General features: G+C 55.8%; 1 protein-coding gene across 1 annotated transcript in view; it reads left to right on the top strand.

Moving 5' to 3' along the window:
* Positions 1-20,164, top strand: part of ROBO4 (roundabout guidance receptor 4) — a 381,615-nt gene that overhangs the window by 59,271 nt on the left and 302,180 nt on the right. Inside the window, exons 15-18 of the mRNA XM_075073581.1 lie at positions 6,153-6,266; positions 14,039-14,180; positions 16,101-16,322; positions 18,010-18,380. Of these exons, the coding sequence (XP_074929682.1) occupies positions 6,153-6,266; positions 14,039-14,180; positions 16,101-16,322; positions 18,010-18,380 (849 nt within the window). The remainder of the gene's footprint in view (positions 1-6,152; positions 6,267-14,038; positions 14,181-16,100; positions 16,323-18,009; positions 18,381-20,164) is intronic.

A 20,164-nucleotide genomic window follows, 5' to 3' on the forward strand; every position in this document is an offset into this window, starting at 1 on the left:
CTAGGTCCTTTTCTGCAGAACTGCTTCCTAGCCATTCGGTCCCTAGTCTGTAGCAGTGCATGGGATTCTTCCGTCCTAAGTGCAGGACTCTGCACTTGTCCTTCTTGAACCTCGTCAGATTTCTTTTGGCCCAACCCTCTAATTTGTCTAGGTCCCTCTTTATCCTATCCCTACCCTCCAGCATATCTACCACTCCTCCCAGTTTAGTGTCATCTGCAAACTTGCTGAGGGTGTAGTCCACGCCATCCTCCAGATCATTAATGAAGATGTTGAACGAAACCAGCCCCATGACTGACCCCTGGGACACTCCGCTTGACACTGGCTGCCAACTAGACATGGAGCCATTGATCACTACCCATTGAGCCCAATGATCTAGCCAGCTTCCTATCCACCTTATAGTCCATTCATCCAGCCCATACTTCTTTAACTTGCCAGCAAGAATACTGTGGGAAACTGTATCAAAAGCTTTGCTAAAGTCAAGGAATAACATGTCCACTGCTTTCCCCTCATCCACAGAGCCAGTTATCTCCTCATAGAAGGCAATTAGGTTAGTTAGGCATGACTTGCCCTTGATGAATTCATGCTAAATATTTCTGATCACTTTCCTCTCCTCTAAGTGCTTTAGAATTGATTCCTTGAGGACCTGCTCCATGATTTTTCCAGGGACTGAGGTGCGGCTGACTGGCCTGTTGTTCCCCGGATCCTTCTTCTTCCCATTTTTAAAGATGGGCACTGCATTAGTCTTTTTCCAGTCATCCGGGACCTCCCCCATTCGCCATGAGTTTTCAAAGATAATGGCCAATGGCTCTGCAATCACATCTGCCGATTCCTTTAGTGCCCTCGGATGCAGCCCATCCGGCCCTAGGGACTTGTGCTCATCCAGGTTTTCTAAATAGTCTCGAACCACTTCTTTCTCCACAGAGGGCTAGTCATTTCCCCCCGATGCTGTGCTGCCCACTGCCTTATAGAGCTTTAACATATGGCGGGAACCCTGTGTCCCAAACTCAGTTTGTGGAAAAACCTGTACATCCCAAGATGGAGTCCAGAGTCATGTGGCCTGGTCATATGCCCTTGCATACCTTGCTGAGTCATAGCAGTCGTTACTTACAGCCTGTCTGCAATGTTCACAGGAAGGTTAAGTTCTTCCAGGGTCCATTGTCTTTGCTGATGGGCCATCAGCACTGTCTGGCTTCTTCCTTGTTGTACCAGAAAGGCTAGCTGTGAGTGTCATCCAGAGTATGCCCACTTGAAATATAGATACATAGTCAATATTCATAACTTCAGATACAAAAAATGATACATGCATACAAATAGGATAATCATATTCAGCAAATCCTAACTTTTCCACTGACACCTCATGTCAAGGCTGAATCCTCACTCTGTCACTTTGAGTACAGAAGGTGGGGGCCCGCAAGGATTTTGAAAATTAATACTGGCCATTCCAGGCTTGTATTAAACTCCCGAGGTTACAGCTTTCCTCTGACCTTGGCTTGGTAAACGCTGCCACCACCCAAATGCAAAAAAAAAACCCCTTGGATCCAGGAATTCCTCCCTGTGGGGTACCCTCAAGCCCTTTCATGCCCCCTCTGGGGAGGAGCTGAGAAAGAAAACAATGGAAATTAGCTGTGCTACCAGCTAATAAAACAACATGTGCACAAACCTCTTAGGACACCAAAAATCCAACCTTGTTCTTAAAAAGGGTAAATTTTATTAAAAACAAAAAGGAAGAAAATACATCTGGAACTTAGGCATTTTGCTAAATCATAAAAGAAATAATTACAAAAATTAAGCATCAAGATAGCTCTCTTGAGGTTCAGCTTAAAGGTTACAAGCAAAACAAAAGCATCTGCAGTTAGCACTGAGAAGCTCCACAAGCCAAAATAAAGAAATAACCCTAAATGGGTCTATTTAAACATGCCCTGTCCAATGATTTCTTCTAGGTATGGAAGATGAATTTTATACCTGGTTCAAGCCTTACACAGCATTGCTGCTCCGGGTCTCCTTCTCCGGAGAACAATGGACAAAAGGAAAGTTTCTTTCCCAATTTTAAAAAGTTCTAGCCTCCCATTGGCTCTTTTGGTCAGGTGCCCACTTTTTTTTTTTCTTTACCTGGGGGACTTTTTAACTCTTTACAGGTAAAGCAAGCAGAGAACAGCTACCAAGAGGGATTTTACAGCTAATTGGCTGGCTGGCTGGCTGTGCATCAAAGGGAGCTCCGCCCCCACACACTTCACTTCACATGACCCATCTGGTGTAAAATGCACCACAATTATGCCATAATCATATCATAATAATATTGCTGTGAAGAATATGGGGTGCAATGTCACACCCCATCCCTCCAGCCCTATAGAGTTCCAGAGAATTTAAAGTCCATCAGGATCACGTGCTCTGACTTCACAGAGACCCTCATCCAGGTGCCCCGTCATCTAGCCGAGTAACTGGTGTTTGACTGAGCGCTGAGCCTACCTCTTTCAGACCCAGGTCTCTGTGAAACCTGGCCCAGGTGCTGAAACTAGAGGTGCTGGGGCTGCTGCAGCTTGAGGTAGTAATAGCTACTCAAACACATGGTTTCCACGTTCAGCATCCCCACTGACACCTGGTTTCATAGGAAGCGAATTCACCAATTTCCTTGGTCAAGGAAGGATGGTTGAACAAAGAAGATGATTGAGTTCATAATCTCTCATAGTTGGGAGTCATCTATCAGCAACTGCAGATCTTATCGGTCTGCCAAGCCTGGCAACAGTGACCACTAATTAGTCTCTGCACATTTCTGTCTTAGATTAACGAGCATAGGCAGAGCGATGATTGGGTTACCAGAATTCAAATGATCCAACCTAAAATTCAATAGCATTCAAAACTGCTGTGCAATTGAAATCTCAAACAGGTTTGAGACTGCCAAAGTATGCTGATTCTCCCTCTACCTGGATGGGCTTCAGATCCCAGAAAGCAGTTCCACAGGAATGCCACAGATTCCTGCTGCCTGGTTTCCTTATGTGTCTTTACATCTCTGTGGATTTTGGTGGATTCGCCAGGATCGTTTTGCATGGAATGGGTCAACTCAGCAGCAGCCTTAATGTCAGGCTCCCACAAAACTGAGAGTGGATTTAGCAGCTGGCTGACATGGTCCCTCCAGCGTGCCACACACTCCACCTCTGCACTGAGTAGCTGATCAGAACTGGAGTCGACCACATCAAATGAAAGATCTTTCTTGGGGGTGAGCTCCACAAGTGTTTGCAGAAGGAGGCCACGTTATTCTTGGCAGAAGATTCCTCGAGGGCGACAGCATTGACTCCCATAAGAGCTTTGCGGTCATATTGCTATGACTATCCTTGGTCCCCAAAATGGCTAAGAAGCCCTGGAGCTCCATTAACACCTTAGCCGTGTTTGAACAGTGTTGTATGGCTCATTTGGGAGGTGATATGGTCACATGTTGTAGGCTAAATAACATTCGTAATCAAGCAATGCATGAAACAAGGACTGAAACAAGACTGAGAAGAAGCTGGACACCAGTCAAATGAAGCATCTCTGAATGGTCAAAAATATCAAATTGTTCAAACTCAAGTTGAATGAAGAGACCCATTTTCTAGTTACAGAGGTCTCGCTCTCTCAAACAGTCGCCCAGCGCTCTAAGGGGACACAGTCATCTACTCTGAATGTCTGTCAGCTTCCCTGCAAAAATCACCTTCGATTTGGAGCCAGACGGAAAGGACACCCCGGAGGACCTACAATACAATGGCTGGATGCTGTTGACAGACACCTGTCCCACACTGGAATCCTGCCCTGTCATGCGCCAGATTTGGCTAATCATGGAGTTCCAAACACGTTCAGTGATCTCTATGGTGGCCAAGCTACTAGACCAGTGGTCCCCAACCTTTTTGGCTGGCGGGCACCAGCCGAAGGACCACAGCAGCGGTGAAGAACCCGCCGAAATGCCGTGGCGGTGACGCCTCTCGATGACGTCACTTGTCGACGGCAAGCGGCATCATCGAGAGGCGTTCCTACCGAAATTCAGGGGCGACACCTCTCGACGACATCGCTTGTCGGTGACAAGCGTCATCATCTAGAGGTGTCACCTCTGCGGCATTTCGGCGAGTGCTCTCCCGGGGGCCAGGACGCGGGCGCATTAAGATGCCCCCTCGGGCACCATGGCGCCCGTGGGCACCGCGTTGGGGACCACTATACTAGACAATCACAATGATCCCTTCTGCTCTTCAAATCCATGACTCTAGGAATCTGCGTGGGCCCTCCCTGTACTCTGGGGCCAGTCAGGGCCCTGCTCAGGACCAGTGTAAGGGGATGTCTGTGATTGCAGTAAGGGCAGATCTAGCTAGATCAAAGCTACCTCAGGGAACAGCAGCAGCGAAGTTGCTGCAGCACCGGCAGTGGCTGCTTGAGAATGTACCCGGGATCCTGGGTGAGCAGGGCTAGCCTGTACCACCCCCAGGCTGCCATAGCTTCACTGCTTCTGTTACCCAAGTTTGCTTTGATCTAGCTAGATCTGCCCTTTCTGCAAACACACCTGCAGCTGCAGTGTAGACAGACTCATAGGCTTGAAAGTTATATCGGCATAGCTACGGCAGTCAGGGAAGTGGGCTTCCATTGACGTCGTCAAGCTCTCTGGAGTGGCTTACAACCGTGAGTACCAACTCAGGGCAGACTGGCACAAACCCCAAACTGGTGGTGTGTTCCACAGTTAGAATTCACCAACCCAGTGACAAGCGTGAACTCCTCCAACATTGTAACAGCCTAACCATGGAGTCACAGACAGTCCCCTTAGGCACTCCAGTCTATCTTGCTTTTGTGATAGATGGTCCCTTACACCAAAAACCACAACACTCAGGTTATCTCCAGTCCCAAAGGACAAATCACTTACCCTAGGTCAATGACACCTCAGCTCTCAAACCCAAGACAACACCTGTAGCCAATCCTATAATAAACGAACTAAAGATTTAATGGATAAGAAAAAGAAATGAGAGATATTGACAGGGTTAAAGCAGTAAACACACACACAAATGAGTTACAGTCTTAGGTTCTAAAAGGTGACAGCCGTTTCTATAATCAGCAAGCTCTATATGGCCTCTCTCTTGCGTACCCTTAGAGGTCTTTGCTCCGCAGAGTTAAAGCAGCACAGAGATAAAATTCCTTCTGGCCAGGCATTTTTATTCCCTTCCCCCAGAGTTCGAAGAGATGTGATGAGCATGTCTACTCTTCAGGGATACGAGGGGATATGAGGAGAGCCATCAATGAAGTCTTTTGTGCACTGATGTCCCACAATGGCTTGTCTGGTGTCTGTAGACCTTTTGTGTGGGCAGGAAATGACCCCTCTTGTGGTGAATGAGTATTTCACACCTGGCCATGCTTCCTCATGACTCAGGGCTTTGCAGGTTCATAGCAAACGCTTCTCTAATTACAGAGAAAATACGTAAATGTTGCCCTATAACATGGGATACAGATGTTATATGTGAGATTAACACATGCAGCAACTCACGAGCATGTCATAAAGTCCCAACACTGAACACATTATAGCTCTAACATCTGTTGTAACACACTGGTGAGCCAGGCTGGTTTCCAGCTGGGCATTTGTCAGGGAGGCCGGGGGGCCTTGGCATAAGCTGGCACCTGGCCTGGCAGTGTCACAGACATAGCTAATGTTCTTTTCTGCCAATGTTGGCTGCATCTACGGGACACAGCTGTGCCAGGATAGCTCTGGTACACAGCTGTGCTGGTGTAGTCTCTGCAGTGGAGAAGTACCCCAAGCCGGGGCAGCCTGGGGCCCTGGGAAGCGAATAGCTGTGGCGCAGTGTGCGTCACCCCATCCCGGTGGTGCTGGGGGCAGAGCAGGGCAGGCCAGAGGTGCTGCGCAGGGGGATTTCCAGGCTCAGTCACAGTTATTTCAGGGGCCCACATGCGAGTGAGGACTGGGCCCAAAACCTCCTCACAGGCTCCTCCACACTTGGTGACACGTCCAATACAGCAGCCACTGTCGCGGGCCAGATTCCCAGGCACCACCACTGGCCTCAGTGGGCTCAACCCCATCTTCACAGCTCCAGCTGAGAGCAGGTGTGGCCTGAGAGGGGCCCTGAGGAGAGGTGCAGCTCTGGTTATCCCCCACCGCTGTCCCACTGCTCACCCCTCCTCTCCTTTTCCCCCAGAGCTGCAGCAGGCGCACAGCACCCCTGTGCTGTCACCCAGCCTCCCAGCATACTCCAGCAGCCCTAGCAGTGTGCCCAGCACCAGCAGCCCAAGAAAGCGCCATGCAGGAAAAGGTGAGCAAAGCCATGGCCTGACCCACGGACCCTCCTCCAGCTCTGGTCCCAGAGCGCTGCGCCTGCAGCACCAGGCCAGGCTGCCCTTCCCCAATTGCCTGCGGGCTGGATGGAAGGGGTGCTGGAGAAGGCTGAAACTCCAGCTCTGCAAGACAGCAGTAGGGTGCAGAAGAATTTCTTGGGTACTCTGCAGGCCTGTGAGTACTATGGGACCTTGCGGGACACTGCAGAAAGTTTGGGGGAGATTGGGTCTGCCCATTGGCCCCTGTTGTAATCTGGGAGGTGCACGGGGGGCTGTTAGCCTACAAGGCTCTCTGGGGGGTGAGGCTGTGTTAGTGGAGGAGGTGATGCTGGACGGCTCCATTAGTGGCAAGAGTCTCTGGGCACTTTGTTAGTGGGAGGTCTGGTGGGCTGTGTTAACAGGCGTGTCTCTGGGGGTCTGCCTTACCCTCCGGAGCTCTTGGGCTGGGCAGTCTCTGAGGGTCTGTTACCCTGTGGAACTCTCCAGCGGGGGGCAGGGGATATAATATTCCAGGGTCTTCTGTGAACCTCTGGCCATGAAGCCAAGGCCTTCCCCCTCCACACACTGCGGTTACCTGGAGCCTTTTGCTGGCATCGCTTCCCCGCCAGCTGGTGGAGATGCCCGGGGGCCAGCTTACTTGGCCCCTACTGGGGCTCATGCCTGGCCAGAAAGCTCAAAAGGCTGGGCTTGTTTGGGGCCTGGAGACTCAGACTCCTCTGCTGCTCCCTAGGGACTCTCACAGGCCCCCCATCTCTCCCCTCAGGTACCTCCAGGTCCCTCTCCTGCTCCTCTGTACACCCCACCCCCTCACACTGCCAGACACTTGGGCACCCCCAGCTGCCCTGATCCTTCGGCACTTGCCCCCTCCCTGTCCACATGCTCCTGCTCCACCTTGTCCCCCAGGGCTGGTCCCCCTCTGCCGCCCTGGTCCCACTCTCCCGGAGGCTGGGGACAAGCAAGGGGAAGGTGTGGGAGCCTTGTGGGGTCTGCATGGCCTGGGGAGCTGCACTGGGAACCATGGCTAGATGCTGCCATCCACAGGCGGGGCCCCAGCGAGGGGCAGCGGGACATCTGGCCTGCAACTGGGGGCATGTCCCTGGCCTCTTGATGCTGGCCCTGGCCACTGAGTGAGGTGGATTCCTTCCTTGGAGCATCTCTTGCCCTAGCTGCAGACACCTCCCTCCAACGCCAGGGACCATGCTGAGCAGAGCCACCCTACCCAGAGGCACCTCTGAGATGGCAGCCTGGGCTGGCCTAGGGCAGAGCTGGCAACATCCAGGCCGGGGCAAGATGAGGAAACTTGGAGGAGAAAAGGAGGTGATTCTGTTAGCCACCTCCCTGGGGCTCCAGGCCCATCCGGGGGACAGCAAGCGCCTGGGGGCAGAGCTGGAGTCTGTTACCCCCTTCCTGACCGTCCCCATGCCTGGGCTGCTGTGAACTGCTTGGGAATCCACTGCCTCTCCTGCTCTCTGGACGGCGCTGAGCCAGCCAGGGCAGCCCTGTCTAGATCTCACTGCCCAGCCACGTAGGGCATCACTGCCCAGTGGAGGGGCCAGCCAGAGTGGGTCTGAGTTCTGCCAGGACTTGCACTACTAGAGAGCCAGCAGCAGGGGGAACCAGCACCCCACACAGTCGCCACCAGGGCTCTTCCATAGGGATAAGCATCCCCCAGCGCGGCCCTGCCCAGTGCTCGTCCTGCGGCACCCCTAGCTCTGCCCCCCAGCCACGGGGATGCAGCGTGTCTGTGCTAATGCTGCAGGAGGGGTGGGATGGAGGGCACTATGCTGGGCGCTGCCCCTCCAGCCGCTCACCAGGGCCGCTCCTCCATTCGGCACAGCCCATGGCTGGGAGTGGGGCTTGCAGCCCCAAAGGCAGGGCGGGCTGCTCAAACAAGGGGGCGCTGGGACTGACTAATGGGTCCAGACTGGGTCTGGCTTCGTTTCAGCCCCACAAGGTCCAAACCCCAAGTTGGGCCCTAGATATCAGACACTGACCCCCACGTCATCATATTTTTGAAAAAGAGAAATCCTGTGGGCTGGATTCAATGTCGTGCCCTCCAGGGGAACGGCTCACAGCCCCGCAGCAATGCCTTTAGGCAGCCCATCCCCTGCAGGCACAACCAGTCCACTGGGAGAGCGCTACATGTGTTAAATCCACTTCTGTTCTTCCTGGGGCTCACCGCGCAGGGGCTGTCTCCCTCTTCTCCCCCCCCATCCCCCCCAGGGTGCCTTCAGCCTCAAACACTGTCTGCCCCCACCTCTGCTTTTCAAGGCACAGCCCCAGGAACCAGGCTACAACCACTAAACATGCAACAGGAAACCCAACATTCATGCAGCATCCCAGGTCCCATCAGCTCACAATGCTGGGATGTAAAACCCCTCCAGCAGTAAAGCAGGGCCTTGTGTTGTGCTGTTGTGCACAGGGAAATGCAGTGTGACAGAGCAGCTGGGCTTTGGCTCTTTCAGACTTAAAGACTCGGCTTCTCCTCCCAGCTCTGCCTGCCCTGCGGGGACCGTGGACAAGCTGCCCGTTAGCATCTCTGTAAAACTGGTGAAATGTGGAACCTTGGGCAGACTCAGGGCAGTGAAGGGCACAGAAACAGTAACAGTAGCTGCTGGCACATGGCCTCTGGTTTGCAGTTCAGAGCCCCTGCCCCGCTCCCTTTCTTTGCTTCCAACAATCAAGTGATGGCTGCAGGGCCTGTTCATCACCATGAGACCCCTGCAGCAGGGGCCAGTATAGTGCTACTCCCGCACTGGCACCACGGCCCCCAGGAGAAACGTGGCGGGGGGCTCAGCCCTGGCCTCCTGCTATAGCAATCCCCGACAGAGAGGGTGTTTAGCTGGTGAGTTGAGCCTGTCTCAAACTCATCCACAGCTTTTATGTAACCCTTGCTCCGACCTCGCCCCCTGTCACAGCTATCGGCTACATTCTTCTGTCCCAGCCGGTGAACTGCGGGCTTGAGACTTTCACCCCGGGCAGTCTGTGGCAGAGCTGGGAGCTGACCCCAGGGCTGCCAAGAGCCAGACTAGCGCCCTACCCACTGGGCCATGCTGCCTCTCTGAGGGGAGTACAAATCTTCAGAGGGAGACGGCTCCCCCAAGCAGTGGTTCAGACTCTCTGCCTCCAACGCCTGTTGGCTCCACTCTGGGCACAGCTCAGCTGTCTTGTTTCTATATTCTTTGAGAACCTCCAAATCACTGGGCATGTGAAGCTGTTAGGAGCCCCATCTCGCTGAGGGCTTTGCAGCCAACTCTTGGAAGGGAGGCGTGAGCAGCTGTGCCTCATAGGGAGGAGGCTGAGGGGCTGGTAACCCGCCCCTGTGCAGTCAATTGCACCCACAACCAGTGACATCTTTTTCCCCATGGGTGCTCCATCCATGCTCCACCCTGAGTTCCCGTCCCCACTCTGCCCCTGAGCCCCCTCCCTCACTCTGCCTCTTCCTGCCCCTCTCCCACCGCCCTGCCTTGACCTGCCTCTTCCTGCCCCAGCTTTGCTCTTGAAGCCCCCTGCCAGCCCGTTGCTCGCTTCTGTCCGCCCTCTCCCAAGTGCCACCTGCCCTCCACAAAACAGTCGATTGGTGGCTTCCACTGCACGGTGGATTTTTTCCAGGCGCCCCCCCAGTTGGCTAATCCACCATTGGCCCCAGCACCCTTGCCCCCTCTCAGCCCCCCATGACACACCTGGTCTGAGGGGATCAGTGTCATCAGCGCTCCCAGACAGGGACGCTGCCATGTTAACTGGAGCCTGGTGAGGTGCTGCTGGGATGCCAAGGAAACGGGCTTTTCATACGGGAAGGAGGCCCGGCCTGCTGGCACTTACCAGATGTAAAGATGGCTGCAGGAGACTCCCTGGCCCAGAGTCCTTGGTGCATCTCTGTGGCGCTCAGGGACGGGCAGAGGGCTGTTTCCTGGGGAGGGGAGGGTTTCTGCCTGGGTTTCTCTGCAGTAGAGACATCAGGGCTGGCCAGGCTGGCCTTCCCTAGTTTGCTGGTCTTTCCTGGATGGCGCCGAGGTGAGGCTGGGGGCTGTCAGCTCACCAGAGGCCTAGGGATGCCAATTCCCAGCACCAAACCAACCAGAGTCTGATTTGAATCCCTCCACTGCTTACCAACCCGGCTTCACCTGGTCGCTGCGCTCACAGCAGAGCCCAGCGAGCCACCGAGCCTAGGCACAGCTGATCGTCCAATGTAACCAGCAAGCAGAAAAAGCCCTTGAGCCCCCGAGACTCCCAGTCCTTCCATCATCTGACAGAAGACCCAGGAGCCCACATTTGCAGGGTGCTTGTAAAGGGTGGGAGGTAGCTCTGAGACATCAGGAGCACTTGCAGCAGCACTGCAATTCCCCAGCCCTGCTTTGAAGGGTGAGCCGGCAGTGAGACAGAGCTGTGAGACCAGGCAGCTCCCTGCCGAAGGGCGGGGTGCTCAGCCACCCGGAGGGGGAGCACTCAGCAAAGCCGAGGAGTGCGGGGAACACCTACAGACCAAAGGGGCCGTCCGGCCTGCGGTGCAGGGGACCGTGAAGAAGCATCGCCTAGGTGCTTTGATCTGCTAAGAGCAGCTAAGGTTGAGAGAAGGGCTCATTCCTTGTGGGGATCTCATTGCTTGTCGCTCCTTCCCCACACCCCACAGCTGATGGAGCTGCCATGTGCCGAGTGGTTAATGTGCCTTTGTTCTCTCTTCTGGGCCCATGTGGTTTCCCCTGTTGGAATCGAATCGGACCCGGGGTGGGGGGGGCAGTGACAGGAGACAGATAACACCTGGCAGTTGGCTTAGGAGCAAATAGGAATGGCTACGGGGGCTGGCCAAACACTGCTGCCCAAGTGACAGCCTTCCAGCATCTGTGTGGAATAACACAAGGGGCAAAAGGGACAGTAGTTAAGGTTAGGCTGATTTAGTTGGGGTTGGTCCTGCTTTGTCCTGGTCCTGAGGTCCCTTCCAACCCTGATATTCTATTATTCTAGACTAACCAGACAGCAAGTGTGAAAAATCAAGACAGGGGGTGGGGAGTAATAGGAGCCTATATAAGAAAAAGCCCCAAATATCAGGATTGTCCCTATAAAATCTGGACATCTGGTCACCCTAGTTATGATCCATCCGTGGCGGGTGTGTGTGGCCATCAAAGACAATTCTTTTCGGCTGCATTGGAAATGAGACAGGGCATCCCTGGGATGGTGGAAGAGACAGTGTCTGCTGGCTGAGTGAGGAGAGCCAGCCTCGGAGCTCAGGAGGTGGCTCGTGGGTGAGGGGCAGCCTCTGCCCACGATCCTCGTGCCTCAGCGAGGGGCTGGTAGGGTCCAGGCAGGAGGGGGCTGAGTGCAGTCTAAACAGGGCCAGCTCCAGGCACCAGCCCAGCAAGTAGGTGCTTGGGGCGGCCAACAGAGAGGAGCAGCACATCCGGCTCTTCAGCAGCAATTCAGTGGCGGGTCCCTCACTCCCTCTTGGAGAGAAGGACCAGCTGCCGAATTGCTGCCGAAGACTGAACCAGAGGCGGTAGTGCCGCAAATCACGATCGTGGCTTTTTTTTTTCTTTTTTTTTTTTTGCTACTTGGGGTGGCAAAAATCCTGGAGCCAGCCCTGAGTCTAAAGGCACAGATGGACAAGGCAGGGACGTCAGAAATGTGTCCTCAGGTCCCTGCTGTTAGAGGAGGGAATGGCAGCCTCGGGCCAGGGTCCATATCTCTAGCTCCCCTGGTGCCACAGAGCCTGGGCCACAGACCACGTTATTCACCCTTGTATTGCGTCCATCCTCTGCATGTATCTGTGCTGGGAGCAGGCTGCCAGCACATGGGGCAGATCCTGCGCTGTGTGAGAGGAAAAAGTCCCAGCGGGAAATCGGCACTGGGAAAGGCCTTTACTAGGCTGGAGCACACCTGTAGAGGGGGCAGATGAGAGAGACCCATGGCAAGCTGGCCCCCAACCAACAGGATAATGGTTCCCATCTGCTAGGGCCAGTCCTGGCCTTCCCATTGCACTGAATGAAAAGATTAGGAGTTTGTGCACATATAGCCTGCCTGTCACCAGGCCTCCGAACAGCCTCAGGATCAGTTGTGTGCGGTGGCTGAGGGTCCATTGGCTGGGCTGCTTACCTGGATGCTCATTGGGATTTCAGCCTGGGGCACTGGGGAGCTGAGCTCCTGGAACCTGGTCAGGGGGTGGGTTGACCGGGAGATAAAGGGGTTACATGGGGGCTGTTGGGTGGGTTAGTGGGTTGCGGGGAGCAGGTGGGTAGGAAGTGGGCTAGGGGACTGGTGGGTAGGTTAGTGGGTTGTGGGGAGCTGGTGGGTAGGTTAGTGGGCTCAGGGCCATCCTTAGGCATATGCAGCTGCGTAGGGCACCATGAAATTTGGGGCACCAAATTGCCTCTAATTTCATGGTGCCCTAGGCTGCTGCGTGCTGCACATGCGGCAGTACCAGCCCCAGCGACGAGCCGTATTCCTTGGCCAGCCCCCCCTGCAAGGGGCAGGGCCATCCCTGGGGAAGAGGCAGACAACTCCCCCTACAATGCCGCTTACCCTTCCCCTCTGCTCTGCTCCCAGTCCACCCCCATTCCAGCTCTTCCCCCAGTGACTCCATACTCACTGGCAGCAGTGGGAAATGGAGCAGCCCGGCCCCAGCCCGCTCTACTCCGCCAGCTCCACTTAGCACTGGTGAGTGCGGGGAAAGGCTGGGGCCAGGCCGATCCACTTCCCGCTGCTGCCGGTGAGTCAGGGGATCCTTTCCTCCAAAACCCCCTCTCCCGAGCGACATGGCTGGGACTGGGTGAGGGAGTGGGCTGCTCCTGGCCCCCTGCTAATCCCCTGGGCCACTCTGGGCCTGTGGGGCCCCCAGAAGTGTCCGCCCAGTTCCTGCCTCCCAGACCCTGGCAGGGAGAGGAGGTCTGGGGCCCCATACAGCCTCCCTGCAGGGGGGCTACGTCGGGCACCCAAATGGCTAGGGACGGTCCTGAGTGGGCTGGGGCCGGTGGGTAGGTTAGTGGTTTGTGGAGTGGGAATTGGTTGCTTGGTGACTGTAGGTATGTCAGTCGTTTGGGAGACTGGAGAGTTGGTTGCAGGTAAGTGGACATGTTGGGTGAGGGCTTGAGATATTGGATGGGGAGTTGGTGAAGTTGGTGGGGCGTGGCTGATGGGTCAGTTGTTTTCTCGGGGCCAAGGGATGTGGTGAAGGGCTGGGTGAGGATCAGTTGGTCAGTAGGGGATAGAGGCCTTGGTGAAGGGCTGAGGGTCAGTCATTCAGTATGGGGCTGGTTAGTTGGGAGCTGATGGAAGGGTTGAGGCACTGGGGCATTGATTGGTGCTGGATGGCAGGTTTGAGCAGCTGGAGAGTTGGTTGGGACCACTGTGATCAATTAATCTGAGCTGTACAGCCCAGGTCATAGGACTTCCCTAGACTCTCTTGCTTATACTAGAGCAGCTCTTTTAGAAAAACATCCAGCCTTGATTTAAAAATTGTCCGTGGTGGAGAATCCACCATGATTCCTGGTAAATTGTTTCATTGGTTAATCACTCTTCACTGTTAATTTGCTCTTTTGAATTTGTCTAGCATCAGCTTCCAGCCAGTGTATCTTGTTGGGGTGGGTGCGCTGGGTCTGGTTATCTGGGGCCTGTTGGGATGGTGGGGAGTTGGTTGGTGGGCTGGGAGGGATGGCAGGGGGCTGGGGCCAGGTGGCTGATTGGCTGGTGGGCCGGGTTGGGGGGTGGCAGCAGGCTGGACAGCTGGCTGATCATTTTCTCATGTTTTTTTTTTCCCTAGGAGAGGATACCAAAGTGCTGAAAACCTTCAGCTCCCCCAAGCTGCTGCAATCCAGAGGCTTACGGCACAGAACTGGCACATTGCCCCCCCCTCCAACTCCTCCCACTCCGCACAGCCCCCAGGGCCAGGGCATGCAGCCAGAGTAAGGGCCTTCTGAATTTATGTTAAGTGCCTGTTTACCCTGCTTTGCCTGCCAAATGGACTGTGCTTCAGCCTCTCTGGAGTGCACCCCCTGACCCCCTCTGAAGGGCAGAACCCTGTGACCCAGCCATGCTGGGCCTGGCATTGCCGAAAAGGGCAGCCAGTTGTTTGTCTGCACTTTGGGGTTTGTTCCTAACAACGTTCCTGAGGCTGAATAACTGACTGTAGCCAGAGGGACAGTAAAGGCCAAGCAATCCAAGGAGGAGGGATGCACACCTCCAGTGGGTTCGCCTGACCTGCTTTGGAGAGACGTCTTTCTCTAGCAGTGCTGACAGTCTAATTTACAGGCTGCAACACTTTTTGCACGTCACTGAATCCAGCCCACCAGTTTGTAACCAGCTCCATGTCCTGCTGCTGCCCGGGGTCTCCAGGTTAGGCTGTCGGGCAGGGTGTGGTGGGGACATCATGCTGGGCAGGGGCTCCAGGAGACGCTGGCACTGAGAAGTTTGAAGAGGTGTTTCCTGGCCCCTCTCACAGCTGGTCATCAGGGTCTGGACAGCAAGCGAATGCCAGACTGTGCTAGACAGACTCTGTTGCCCCAGCCGGTCCCTCTCCTCATAGTGGCTCAGGTCCTGACATCTGGATTCCCACAGGGATGGGTCCCATGCTGGACTTGGAGCCAGTAGTGGCAGTGGCTGGCTCAGGGATTCCTTTCTGGTGCTTGAGCGTTACCTCACCCCACCGAGTACCAAGCACAAATCTCTGATGGAGAGAGCACAGCCAGTCTTGTGCCTAGCACTCCCCATGCCCATTCCTCCAGCAGCACCTAGAACTTGTCCCCTGCTGAAACTGGCACAGGCAGTGTGTGTAGGGGCCATGGGGGAGTAAAGCTAGGCCATGCCTTCTACCTTCTTTGTGTTTAAAATGACATAACGGTCGGTTCCAGAGCAGGGTGGGAATCCCCCACTTGCTGTCTATAGGTCGGTTCTGGAGCCAGGCAGGAATCCTCCCCCCTTGCTGTCTACAGGTTGGTTCAGAGCACGGTGGGAATCCCCACTCGCTGTCTATAGGTTAGTTCTGGAGTGGGGCAGGAATCCCCCCTCGCTGTCTACAGGTCAATTCTGGAGCAGGGTGGGAATTCCCCCTCACTCTTTATAGGTTGGTTCTGGAGCGAGGCTTGAATCCCCCCTCGCTGTCTATAGGTCAGTTCTGGAGTGGGGCGGGAATCACCACTTGCTGTCTATAGGTCGGTTCTGGAGCGGGGAGGGAATCCCCCCGCTGTCTATAGGTTGGTTCCAGAGCAGGGCAGGAAACCCCCCTCGCTGTCTATAGGTTGGTTCTGGAGCGGGGAGGGAATTCCCATTCGCTGTCTGTAGGTTGGTTCTGGAGCGGGGCAGGAAATCCCCCTCACTGTCTATAGGTTGGTTCCGGAGCGGGACGGGAATCTCACCTTGCTGTCTATAGGCTGGTTCTTGTTTCCCATGAGGATTCATTTAACTACTTGTCAAATGGAGTTAGGAACTTCCTGGTCCCTCCTCCCCGGCCCTCCAGGCATGGGGTGAGTGCTCTCTGTAGGGGGGTGGGAGGCGCTGACAGGCCAGGCTAATGGGCCCGCAGGTGCCCTGAGCTTGCTGGCCTTGCGGACGGAAGAACTGGTACTGTGTTTTCTGTGTTAGGAGAATGGAGGGGTTTGTCCAACACCCAGCTGACAGCGGCCCCTGGATGTTTGCCACAAGTCCTGAGCTTCATGCTATGGGGCAAGGAGCCTCTCACCACCAGGGGAGCCCAAGGATCTGAAGAAGGGCTGGGGGGCTCCGGAGCTGAGCAGGACTGGGGGAGGCGGGGCAGGCGAGGGCGTGAGGGGGATGTGCCAAGGCCCAGCAGGGCAGGCTCCCCACGGTGAAGATGTCTGTGCCTACAGGAGCAGAGATGGTGGGGAGGCAGCCAGGCCTTTCCCAGCTGGAGAGTTGCAGCAGAGCACAGAGAACACCCTTCAGAGTGTGCTGCCCTCACCCGCGCTGCCCTACCGCCGCCTCGCCGCTGCCTCTCCCGCACCCTCTCTTGGTGACGACGGGGAGGCCGTGCTGACGCCGGACCAGGTGGCTGCGTACCTGGAGCTCAGCGCGGAGGCCGAGTGCCAGAGGTAAAGGCTCCGGCCAAGCTTGGAATCCCCTCCCCAGCCTGCTGCAAGGCCCAGAGGCCAGGCACAACCTCTCGCTGCACCCACTCTCGTATCACACTCTCCCTCTACTCCACCAAGCCGGCTGCACACCCACCTGCACACTCACATGCACAGCCATATGCACACTCACACATAACTGAACACACACATACAGTTGCCTGCACACACCACACACACACACACACACCCCTGGACACTCATACCCACCCACCTGCATACTCACACACAGCTGACTACACGTACCTGCATACACATACACACACCTGCACACACACTCACCTGCATGCACACAAACACACTTACACACAAACCTGTACACACAAAGGGACCTGCACTTACACATGCACACCTGCACACACACTCTCTCTCTCACACATACACACAACGTTGCACCCACATAGCCGCCTGCAGCCACACACACCTGCCTTCACACACACACAACTGCCTGCACCCACACCCACTTGCACATATACACATCTGCATAATCACAGCTATTTGCACACTCACACCCCTGCACACTCACACATACCTGAACACACAGCTGTAAACACACATACATCTGCCTACACATCCACCCACCCACACCTGCACACACCCACACACCTGGAAACTCACAACCACCCGCCTGTACATTCATACACAGCTGCCTGCATACAAATACAACCACCTGCACACACACACAGCTGCCTGCAGGTGCGCACACACACTTTCACACACCCCTGCACAAAAAAAGCACCTGCACACTTACACACAACCACTTGCACACACACACCTGCACACACACACACACTCTCTCTCACACACACACACCTGCATACTTACCTGCACACTCACCTGCACATTCACCACACTTGCCTGCACACATATCCCCATGCACCTGCACACGTGTACTCACCTGTCTGCACATTCACCCACACAAACAGATTCATCTGCCTGCACATTCATACACACCTGCCTGCACACACAGATATCTTCATCCTCACTTGCCTGTGAGGGGTCAGGGTGGCCTTAGCGCTGTAAGGAGCAACAGGGTGTTTTTAATGGGTTTATTTCATAGGTGCCAGGGCCAAAAGGGACCACTGTGATCAGCTCACCTGGCCCTCTGCACAGACAATTCATAGCGCAGATTTGCTAACAAACCAGCCCGGCTGGATTTAAACCTGTCAGTGATTGAAAAACAAAACCTGCCAGCTGGTACCTGCAGTCATACGGCTCTGAGGGGATGTCAGCCAAGACTCAAACCCTGCCCGGTCAGACCCCCCGTACACAGCCCCATTGCATCGAGCTACAGCAGGCTTCACACCCCATCAGCTCTAGTGCATCAGGCAGGTGTCCCCCATTTCAGTCACGGCTACGCTCCACGAGCTGGGCTCACACCCTGCAGGTTTGACACCTAAGAACATGTCAATAAGCTCAAACTGGAACCTGGCCCCTGAATGGGCCTCAGGGAGCGTCGCTGGGCCCCTGGACCGGGTGTCGCTGGGAAGGGCAGGGCTGACCGTGAACCCCCCAGGAGAGAGGCTTTGCAGCGGCAGGGATCGGAGCCGCCCCAGGGAGTCCAGGCCCAGCCTTCTCTGCACTGAGGCAGCGAATTCCCGTCTAAGGCTAATGCCCACGTTAATGCCAGCTCCACGTTCTCTCTCCAAAGGCTCCGGCAGGAGAGCTCCTTCTCCCCACCTCACACCTACGGGTACATCTGCGGCCCACTGCTCTCTGAGCTGGGGGCAGGGCCTGCCCCCAAAGAGGACAACGACCCCGACGTGGACGAGGGTGGCTGCCAGTCCATGCCCTTCCTGCGGCGCTACTGCCGGACGCCCTCATCCAGCTCGCTCGGCGGCTCCCTGCTCAACGGCTGGGGCTCGGTCTCCGAGGAGAACTTCACTAGCACACGCTGCAGCCTGGTCAGCTCCTCCGACGGCTCCTTCCTCGTGGACGCCAACTTCGCGCAGGCTCTGGCCGTGGCAGTGGACAGCTTCTGCTTTGGGCTGAGCCCGAGCGAGGTCGAGCAGGCCTACCCAGGTACATGAATCCCTCCCGTGCCCAGAGCCCTGGGGATAGGCACTCACAGCGCTTGCACTAGGCCCTGCTTTCTGCTCCAGGCCTCGGGTGCAGTTGGAGGGGGGCAGGGGCAGATGGGGGCAGGTTAGTTTTCTGTTTCTCTTAGGACCGAGAATGCCAATTAACTAAGAGCTTAGCTGCCAAACCTCTTTGGCCTGCCCTGGAGAGGGGGCTGCAGATGTTAATTAATGGGGACTCTGAAGAACCACTGCAGCTAACCCCCTGGGAAAGTCACTGTGTGGGGAGCGTGACCTGGCCATGCTCATGGCTTCAGGGCCAAGCTGGCCAAGGCGTCCCCCCAGCACCAGGCTCTGTGCCGGCCGGCAGAGTAGAGCAAGGTCTGGCATGGAATCCATACCCTGGAGCTGACAGAGCTAGGGGTTCATACTCCTCCAGGCAGTGCGGGCTTGTGCTGCCACCCCCACGGCCCGTGCCTGCACGTTGGGGCCTTGTGCACACAGATCCAGCAGTGCAGCTGTGTGTGCCAGTGCCCAGCCTCGGGGCACGCTCGGCACAGCCCCTCCTGGTTGAGGAGAAGCTGAATTTAGAGAGGACACTGAGGCCTGATTTTACACCCCCAGGCTGCCCAGGGCAGGTTGGGCTGGGCTGGTCTAGGATTCGCTCTCCCCTGGACAGGGCAGATGCCTGCATGGCTATTGCACTTGTCTGGCCCTATGCTGCAAATCAGCGTCCTGGTAGCTGCAGCCTGGGTAGCACCGTGGGGATACCTGCTTGCCCGCATGCTTGGGGCATTGCCTTGGGGGGCTGGGTCAGGAGAGTTGCTCAGACACACTCTCCCCACAGATTTCTCTCCCTGAGGCAGGAGACATCTCATCCAGATGTAGAAAGAGCAGTTTGTGTTGCAGCGGCAGAAGCAGGGACCTGCACAGAGTATGGGCAGCAGTTGGCTGCCCCCAGGCGGAGGAGCAGGGTGGATGTGCATCCCCACAGAGAGCATCCAGAGGCCTTGCACTCAGGGGTCCTGTGCCTCCTGGGGGTCGGTATGCGGTGTGCAGCCTTCCTTCTCCAGCTGATGGTCCCTGGAGTCTGGGACCCGGCGGGGAGGTGTTCGCCCGGGTTAGCAGATTAGGGGCACGTTACAGCCTGTGCCCTGCCTCTGTGTGACCGGCACAGGCAGGTTTCTGTCTGCCCAGCCTAGACGGGTGCCAGGGGGATGTCGGTTCTCAGGGGTTGGGAATTCTGGTTGCGATGCCCCAAGCAGCATTGCCTCACCTCCCAGAGGCACAGGCAGGACATGCCCCCGACTCTGCCCAGCCAGCCGAAGAGCTGCTCATGTAGTAACCCACTGCTAGTGTAACCCACACACCTCCTGTAGGGGTGGCTCTGTCCCGTCTAGTGGCATCAAGACCAGTTAGAGAGAGAGAAATGAGTCTGTTCTACAGCCGTAGCTCACAGCCCGCTGGCTTTTAGCTCATGCAGTAGAGGCTCATGCACTAAGCTCCAGGGGTGCACAGTTCGATCCCTCCCACTGATGACCAAGATCTGTTGGCGTTACACTAGCGGAACCCAGCTGTGCCCGTGCACTGCCCGCCATCCCCATAGAGAGGCGCTGGATGGGGGCGGGGTCAGGCCAGAGCGTGCCCCACTCTCTGCACACTGCAGCCTCAGGCATCTGCGTGTACTGCATTGCGCCTGCTGCTCAGGGTCTGGGCTTCAGTAAATCCGCTGTCACTCCAGGTCCCCCAGAGCCACCATTAACCCGAACTGGCAGCACTGGGAGCAGA

The sequence above is a fragment of the Chelonoidis abingdonii genome, chromosome 18 (genome assembly GCF_003597395.2).
Source record: "Chelonoidis abingdonii isolate Lonesome George chromosome 18, CheloAbing_2.0, whole genome shotgun sequence".
NCBI classification, from domain to species: Eukaryota; Metazoa; Chordata; order Testudines; family Testudinidae; genus Chelonoidis; species Chelonoidis abingdonii.